The sequence below is a fragment of the Cryptomeria japonica genome, unplaced genomic scaffold (genome assembly GCF_030272615.1).
Source record: "Cryptomeria japonica unplaced genomic scaffold, Sugi_1.0 HiC_scaffold_81, whole genome shotgun sequence".
Lineage (NCBI taxonomy): Eukaryota > Viridiplantae > Streptophyta > Pinopsida > Cupressales > Cupressaceae > Cryptomeria > Cryptomeria japonica.
The window spans coordinates 438,514-447,830 of record NW_026728903.1 but is presented as its reverse complement, the minus strand read 5'-3'; the positions used below and the strand labels follow the sequence as shown (position 1 = coordinate 447,830).

At 36.4% G+C, this 9,317-nt stretch overlaps 1 protein-coding gene across 1 annotated transcript; it reads right to left on the bottom strand.

Annotated features, from left to right (window-relative positions):
* Window positions 1-391: 391 nt before the first annotated feature.
* On the bottom strand, window positions 392-1,735 carry LOC131049733 (agmatine hydroxycinnamoyltransferase 1-like). Its single transcript, XM_057983796.2, has 2 exons — window positions 1,343-1,735; window positions 392-1,258 (listed from the first exon to the last, which is right to left on the bottom strand). Exons 1-2 carry the CDS (start codon window positions 1,733-1,735, stop codon window positions 392-394), a joined length of 1,260 nt encoding a protein of 419 aa, XP_057839779.2.
* Window positions 1,736-9,317: the final 7,582 nt, after the last annotated feature.

Genomic DNA, 9,317 nt, shown 5'->3' with positions numbered 1-9,317 from the left:
TTTTTCACATTTTAACTGTTACTTCAGTGTTGGTTGGACCATCAGAATTATCAATTTATCAGTATAAGCATTTTAACTATATAAATTAAAATTAGAATCTTATAAATTACATTCAAATATTACTCTTTTTGAGAATTTGTGGATATTCTTCTTTGTTAAATGAAATTACGTAATGTCTATTTTTCACATTTGAACTATTACTTAAGTGTTGGTTGGACTATCATTACCTTGCAAATGCTCATTATTAAAAAAAGAAAAAATTATAATCTTTAAGTTAAAAATGTATAGATTATTAAAAACATGCATAATTTCATACATTTATTATATTTAATTTTTAAATAATATTATTGAGCCAATAATATATAGTTTATATATAATTAGAAATATGTATTCAAACTTGAAAACAATAATGTTCAAGTTGAATCATATGCTCTTTTGACAAGCAAACCACAACTTCTACACCTCCAACATTAGTGTATGAATCAAATAAGATTATAAGACCTTCAATGAGCATCAATGAAGGGCCTACATACACTGGCTCACCCATTCCAAAATGAAAATTATGTGTAGGAAAATTCATCCAACTTGTGGCTATCACATCAATTCCATCATTATCTTTGGACGGTCCTAAACTTTGCATTCTTAGCTCAAAAAAGTCAATTGCTGAACGTATAAAATTATCATCCACTTTAGCTATTGACTTGTGGATCAAGTGTGCAGTAAACTCTAAGGGGTTATTTATTATCTCTGATGCACTGGTTTGAGCACTTGAATCATAGACAGCGTTACCAAAGAATTCTTTAGGCAAGGGAGGATTCAACCTTTTTCTTCCATCCACTGAAATGCTAGCTTTTGTTTGTACATCTCCATCAAGGCCTCGAGCTTCTGTAATGCATTTCCAAATGTATGCTACAAGGATTTCAAAAGTAGTATAGGGTTTTCTTGATTTATCAGATCCGTTTACCTTTGACTTGAGCTTCTGTAAAAACATTGCATCAAAATGAAACATTTTTGTGGTTAGAGAAGACGTTATTGTAGAGTGCTCATGGGATATAGTATTATACTCATAATGATCGAAGCATGGCTGGGGAGGATCTCTTGCTTTTAATAAAGATCGGTCATGTACTGGAGGTATAATACTCTCTCCTCTAATAATTTCCCCCCAACAATTCAAGAAAAAAGTAGCTGCTTGTCCGTCTGCAACATGATGATGACTAGCTATGCCTATCGCCAACCCTCCACAAGTAAATCGAGTAAACTACACCAACAAATCTTGTTAGTTTTAAAAAACAATTAAAACAAGTCTTATATACCTGCATGAGTAAAATTAGGGTTATCATACCTGCATGAGTAAGAGCTCATTAATGACCACGGTGGATGTGGGTGGCACCAACTTGAGGAGGAATGCAGATGGGTGAAAGGGCATTGCATCTGCTATTGTCCCATCTGCTTCGCCTTCTATCACAAGCACACCCTCGTCATTCAGATTAATTCCAAGGCACCCACTTGGTGTGTCTTTAGTGTATCTCCCTGCCCATTCTCTGAACTCTGCCAGAACTTTGGCCAGTCCTTCCTTCAACACTTTTGAGCTCGGGGTAGGAGCTTCAAAAACATAGACCACCTTGTTGTATATTGGAGATGCAATTAAATCCAAATTGCTCAGTTCAACAAACTCACGATGATCTTTACCCGCACAGGGTTTGATCAAAACACCTTCGCATCTCAACACTTCCATTCTCCTCTCTCTCTCTCTTCTCTGTTTTGCAAATGCAATGTCTTATCTTCTGCTCTCACAATGTCAGGGACAGAAACTCCTTTAATACTTGAAAGTGGAAAACTTCAATTAAAAAATTTGGTGATTTCTTCTTAGGAGTTTCCGAGAGCGCATCCCTAGACTACAATTGAAAATGATTTTAATCAAAGGACTGACGTCGTACAACTTTATTAACATTTAAAGCATTTATGGCTAATAGATATGCACAGCTCATCTGATCCAAATTCTAGGTATTCACGTAAACTCTTTCAGAACAATTTTATCTCAAATCGGCAATATATTAAAAAAGCTAGCCAACTGCTCACTCTATCGAAAAATGAATACGTTTTCTGGTCAAAATACTGCTAATGTAGTTTCCATAACATAATGTATTCGCCTCTTTCGAAAAATGAATTCGTTTTCTTGTCAAAATACTGGTAATGTAGTTTCCATAACATAATGTATTTGCAATCTCAAGCGTTTGAAAGTCTTGTGAGATGAGGTGTCTAATAAGTTATCGAAAAATTGTTTACTGGTTCCACCAACTCTTAGCCATGCCTTGACATTTTCCTTTTCCAAATCTATGTGAGATTGTAGCAGCCGCCAGGATTACAATTTACGAAAACATATAAAAACAATTCATATTTCTAAATTCTGAATTGATTACTGATTTATGTACGTAAGGTGGCGTCTCCATAATAAATTCTATTCAATGCTATTAAATGCCAGAACATTATAGTTTTCCATTTTCAAAGAAGAAAAGGTCTGGAGATAAGCATTTGACGAATTGACCCTTAAACAACAAGTGTGTTTTTTAAAATGCTACCTGAAACTATGAGTAAGTCAACAAGGAATTATGGTTTGGCATATGATTATCCTAATTCATAAATATAATCAAATTTGTGGGGTATGCTTATTCCTTACCGATGTTTCCTATATAAGTAAAACAAAGCATATGCTTTCTACTTGTTATTCCATTGCTTCTTGGTCATTCTATAAGGATAGGATATATGAGTAGCTCAATTTGATATTAATTTATTATTATTAATAATATAGTAACCATATGTATATCTCATGATTAATTGATATCTTTAATATATAATTTTATATTATGTTTCAAGTGGAGAGATGATTATAATGACTAAGTGATAATATTAATGATAAAATAATAATTTGAGTATATGTCAAAAAAATTGAATGTGTATATAATGTAGAGAATGCATTAAAAAAGTGTAGTTAGAGAAAATGGAGAATTAGATTATATTAGGAATCACTATGTGAGCAATAGTGGTTGGAATCTAAGTAATCTAACATTCTTATCCTTCTACTTCTTCTACTAAGATAGTCAAATCATCAATACATATTGTCCTAAATATCTTATACACAACTTAAATCAATATTTGCCATGTTTTGAAACAACTTGCCTCCATTGTCATGCTGCACATATCTGGACCAAAGATATTTCCAAATAGAAGCCACAACACTTAAGGGGGAATAAAATATATATACAATAGATACTTCCCCCTAACCATTTTCTATCCTTTTTGTTTTTGAAAGGGTCATCTACACCATCCTTGGGTTTAGATTCATTCTTCACCTTGTCATCTTCGTTATCTTCTGCCTTCTTTACCCGCATCTTTTCCATTTCTCTCTTTATTTGATCAACCTTCTTTTGTAAATCATTTGTCCTAATTGTAATGGTGGTAAAATTAGGGTTTTACAAATTAAGATAAAAAAACTACTAATCTTACCTAAGGGATCATTACATTAAAAGGGGGGTGAATGCAATAGATCTAGCAACAATTCAATTAGGAGAAGGGCTAAAATATTGATTAGATTCACTTGTTTTGTTTGTCTCCCCTTTTTGAGTTGAAATTGGATGTAAATTGTGAAGTTGAGGTAAAACAATGTACAATCGAAGTGAAATAATAATAATAATAATAAACTGCTACAAATATTAGATAGAGACAAAGATAGGGATATGAGAAAAAGAGTAAGAACAAAACATGTTCCTAAAAGTTCAGGCAAAATTGTCGAGACTAGGATGGTAGGTCACCTTGGTCCTGTAACTCTAAGATAGGCAAGTGGGAACTTTTTCAAATTAGGGAAACATGATGGATCAACAGTTGGAAGCTCGGGCGAAATTCTCGGGACTGGGATGGTAGGTCACTCTAGTCCTCCACTTTTTACTCTATCAAAATCCAAACCTATTCGTCATTGTCAACTCTATTGGAACCTTCAATCACAACTCTTGAACCAATTTTTTAAACACAAAAAGAGAGGAAAAGGGAGAAAATGGATTTTAGATAGGATTTTTCCTTAGGTCAAGTTGTAATGTCATATATTCCACCATGTGCGATTCCACATCACATGATCACCTTCGCTTTAGGCTGATTGGAGTTATTCTTTGTCTCCTTATCCTTTTATCCACATGGATTTCCTTGTCAACTAAGAATCTAGCCTTTTCCCGATCATGTTGACCATCTAGCTTATGAACTCTAGTGCACCACGATGATGTCCACGTGCCATGCAAGCACCCCATGAATATGTCAACTTGTAGGTGGCCATTTGAGTGTTACGTCTGCACCTGGAAGAGTTTGTAATGCCTATCTACGACCATCGACATTGGGATTCTTCCTTGGGCTCTATATCTCATTCATAGAAGCTCATTTTGAGGTCTTCTTGATCATTTGGAGATTTTCTTGAGCTTGGGGCATGTTATTCTTCATCTTACATAGGTTTTCTATCATTCAATGTCCGCCATTGTTATAACTTCAAGAATTTTTGGGTGCTTGACTTCACTCCCTCAAGTGATAGCTTCTTGGGTGTTGAAGGGAAGTTCTCTCCCTCTCTTCATTCGCATGTAATAATATTACATTTTGTTTTCCATCTAGCATATCCATCATCTTAATTGTTTATTTCTATCTTTATCATTTTCCTTTCATTCGTGGTCATTATCTTGGCTATCCATGGAGGTGAAAATACTAAAGTGGGGGTCTAACTGAGGTAGACCTCTTAACATAGCCCCAACATTTTACTTTTTGTTTGTGTGTAGGTCCATGATTAAGAGAAGGAAATTGCTTTACTAGAGGCTTCAATCATAGACCGAGTGTGAGTTTTCTTCCTCTCTCTCTGTCTCTTTTTAGCTATTGTAATTTTGTATTATTTCTTTTATTCAACATAGTGTCACTAGTTTATTTATTTTATTATATCCATAGTCATTGTACGAATTCTATACTCTGTTTGTATAGGACATTAGCACGTCGCACTGGTGTCCCAATTCTGTGCATTCATCCAGAGAACATAAACTTATCAAAGATCATTTCAGAAATCTCTATGGTTTTATTGTTTAGTTTTATAGTTTTCATTCCCTAGCTCACCAGAGCGCCACTAAAGTGAGGTAGAGTGAAGGCTGGTTTGTTCCGTGAATTTGATCACTTTGATAGTAGTAGATCCTATTCTCTACATTTTGGTGAACCCAATGTGAACCAGTTGAAGTTTTAATTTCTCATTGTGTGTGTTTGTGTGGTTGAAAATTTAAAACTTAAAATAAAAAAAATAAATATAATATAAGAACATTTCAACAAAGTTCCTTTTATTTACCAAGAATTCTAAGACCATTATAGTAGCCTCGTAGAGTTGTCAAGGTGTTGATGAGATTTCCTATGAGCTTTACAACCTAGACTGCCACATGGGCTATTGTAAGAAGGACTACTAAGAAGAGCATTCCTCTAAATCATTACAATCCTCCTCAACTAGGTCCAATGTTTAATGAAGCACTTCTTGATCCAAATAACTTCATGGTCTCTCACCCTTTTGTGACCATTTTGATAGGGAGTCATTATTCATGTAGTTCACAATCTAATTCTTAAAATTAATGTTCTGATGAACTCTCACCTATCTTCTCCTCCGGGTATTGATCAAGACTTCCCTGTCACTATTGAGTTTTACTAGATTCATATGTTAGAGGAGAACTTGAGAGATTTCAAAGGTTTATTAAACTAGGAAAATGTCCTCCCTCAGGCCAAAAATATCATGAATACTTTAAAAGGCATGTTGATTTCAAACAGAAGAGGCTTAGAGATGTTGAGGGCATTGTCTTTTATTGTCAAGACTCATTCTCCCCTAGCAGGTACTCATCCTTAAGATAATCTATTTGACACCTATAGTTCTTAGATTAATGTTGACATACCTGGGATGACATTACACATGGTTGGCTTGGGACCCACCATCCCTAGCATCAATGCTTCTACCATTCTCCTGGGTTACCCTAGTATGTCTACCAGCTCCACTACTACATCCAACATAGCTCATACCATGTATGTCAGTGCTAGTTCAAGTATCGGTACTATCCCTGGTGGTGGTACTAGTCCTCATGTTAGTATTGGTGTAAATGGTGGTGCATGTGGTGCTCCTCCACCTCCTCCTCTGCCTACAAATCCTATCTTGAATATAATATTGCAAAACATGGGTCAATTACAACAACTTGCAAACCTACATCCATCTTTGGCTAGTCTTCTTTGCCTACTTATTATCACAAGAGCCCATTGGATTTGACCATCCTTAACACTATCCTTCCCCAAGGAGCTAAAGAATTGAAGTTTTATTGATTGCATGTAGATGGTGATCCTAATGTGCATATCGACTCATTCATGACCATGTTTAATGCTTACCATAGTTTTGTCTTGATTAAGATTTTCTCCTATTCTCTCAAGGGAACTACATTAGAATGGTAAAGCTCATTACCTGATCATTCCAACTAGATATTTGATCATCTTATGGACTTGTTTCTCAAATAGTTCCAAGTGGACATTGGTAATAGGGTCCCATCATAGACTTTTTTCATTGTAAGAAAAATCCGAATGAGAAAGTTATGGATTTCCTTTCATGATACTAGTCTATCTCTACCAAGATCACCTTTTCCCCGCTAAATAGTGACATGCAATTAATTTTTATTGGAAATATTTAACTAGTATTGAGGAAGAATCTATCCATTAATTGGTACCAACAATTTGATAACTTATGTTTTGCACTCACTAATCATCAACATACGATGACTTAGTTCAGATAGTCTTCTTCAAACTCTCGTACTAGTTCTTTTGGGGCATGTTCATGGAAGGGTCTAGAAAGAACAAAGTTGTGTCTTATTTTGTAGCTACACTACCAATAGCTATGACATAGGAACCATAGCATAATAGGGTCTTCACCAAGCTAGATGACTCCTATCTGAGCATAATGCAAAATTTGTTAAAGGATAACCTTATAACCCTTTCCTAGATCAAACCTCTTCTCGACAACAAACCATACCCTTGTTGGTATGATGGTTCTAAATTATATCAATATCATCATGTGCCTGGACATGATACCAAATGTTTCTATCCTCTTAGACACATAGTTCGGGACCACATTGACAATGGAGTTGTTAGGGTGGGTGAAAGAAAACATAAGTCCAATAAATCTATTGATAAAATAAATAGTGAATTGCAGATTTATATGTATCCTTTTCCACCACACTCATCTAACTTCATCTCTTTATCATCTATGGATCCAACATCAAATGGGGACTCTTATATTAACATGGTCACTATCACTCCAATCTCGCCCCCCAGCCAGAAGATAAAAGTCTTGGACATATCATTCACCCTTCTAGATGCCCCATACTATGGAAAGCCTACTCCTTTGTACATCCCTGTGAAGCTCAATGGTCAAACTCTTACGGGTGTAATGGTTGATCCCTCATACAGAGTCAATGTCATCACAAAGGAAACTTTGTTTGTAAATGGATGGCATAGTCCAAGATACAATGAGTTTCGTGCTACCTTCAGAACACATAATGGGTTATCTATTCCCCTTTGGGAAATATCACCTTGATGGTACTCATGGGACCCAAGGCTATTTCAACTATGTTCGTCATCATCCCTAAATTAGACCTTTTTTTTGCTAAACTAGGTATTCCCTAGTTGGTAGCTATGGATGAAGTCCCTTCAATGATCCATAAGTTCTTAAACTTTCCTCACAAAGGTTTGGTGCATTTCATCCAAGATATTGGATATCGACCATTGGTAGCCCATGGAGATTTTTTGCTAAATCATTTTTAGCTTGCTCCAATTAGGACTATGCTTCCCTATGGTGACTTAATGTATAAAGCCTATTATCAATATAAAATGGGGGATTTGGCACCTAAATCAGTTCAGCCTATCTATTCATTACCTCTTCTTGCATCAACTTTGGCTCCATCCATTTCTGTGCTGGAGCAGGTAGTGCCTTCTATGCCTTCTTCATTGGGGGATGAGGTTAATCATGTTCCTCCAAGTAGGCTTCCTTGTTCGCCCAGGACTACATAGCTTTCAACGGTATCTTCCATTCATGCGTCTGCACCTAGTATAGACAAAGGAAAGGCACCCACAATGTCAAATTTTGTGGGTCGCCCTCCCTTTGAGCTCCCGATCTTGGTGGATATCCCTCATTATACTCGATATGGAAAGGGGAAGTGCTCCCCTTGTACTCATTCATCATTTCTTTCTCCTACTTCAGAGACTTTGATGGTGCCCTTGTTCCACTAGCTGCTCATCGAGCAAAGTGAAATAGGACACTTGTTGTCATGAATGTAGTGCCTATCTTGCGGGCACCTCATGTTCCTTTAGTAGGGCCTTCGCCTATGCCAACCACAGTCTCAAAGGCCTCTCCTATGGGTCAAGATGCACCTGAACCTTCCCAAGCTTCAACATCTGGTCCCCATCTTTCTTGTAATTAGCATGTGTGTGAACGTAAATGCCATTGACAAGTGATGGTCTGGGAATGTGACGTTGTCTTGGAAACTACATATGAGCCTTCGACATCCATTCCTGTTGCATCAATTCTTGTTCCTTTATATCTTCCAACATTTGCATCATCTTTGGTGTTGTTACTAGCCGCTTTTTGGACTCTTGATGAACCTCCACCCAAGAGGGTGTAGGTCTTTATTACACCATTCTTGGAGATGCCTCTCATCACCTCATTACCTAAGATACCTCCTTTGTCTTAGCCATTGGATATGTTACACAAATAGGTGATCTCTAGTGCTACTTTTCTTGATCCTCCTATTTTGTAGCTACTTCTTCATTAGACCTTTCCTGAGGTCCTCCAACCTCCCATGGTTGGCAGCTGGCTTGTGCCTCCTATCCAACCTAAACGCATGGGGGATTCACTTAGTGAACTTGGATTATATCACATAGGTTCATGGCATATTAAATAATCCCCCTTATTTTGAAAACATATTTCCCTAAAATCACTTTTTGTCACCCCCTCCCAATACACAGCCTAAATTAAAAGCCCCCTATTTTCGCCAAATATTATATCTTTTCATAACCCAAATTAAAAACCCCCTATTTTCACCGATAGACAAAATATTGTATCCTCATTTTTGGGATATTAAACCCCCCAATATGAATGCATGTGATATAATATTGCCTAGCCAGTGAAGCCCTCTTGCCTAACGCAAGTTCGAGAAGGGCCCCATTCTAGAGTTTCATTGGTTAAAATTAGCTTATGTATGTTCCCACCTGTCTCTTTGCTTGCTTCAGTG

Excerpts from the sequence above, each read along its gene's own strand:
- LOC131049733 (XM_057983796.2), bottom strand. The coding sequence starts at position 1,735 with ATGGAAGTGTTGAGATGCGAAGGTGTTTTGATCAAACCCTGTGCGGGT. Across the intron at positions 1,259-1,342 it reads ATGAGCTCTTACTCATGCAG|TTTACTCGATTTACTTGTGG; the intron begins GTATGATAACCC and ends TTGTTGGTGTAG.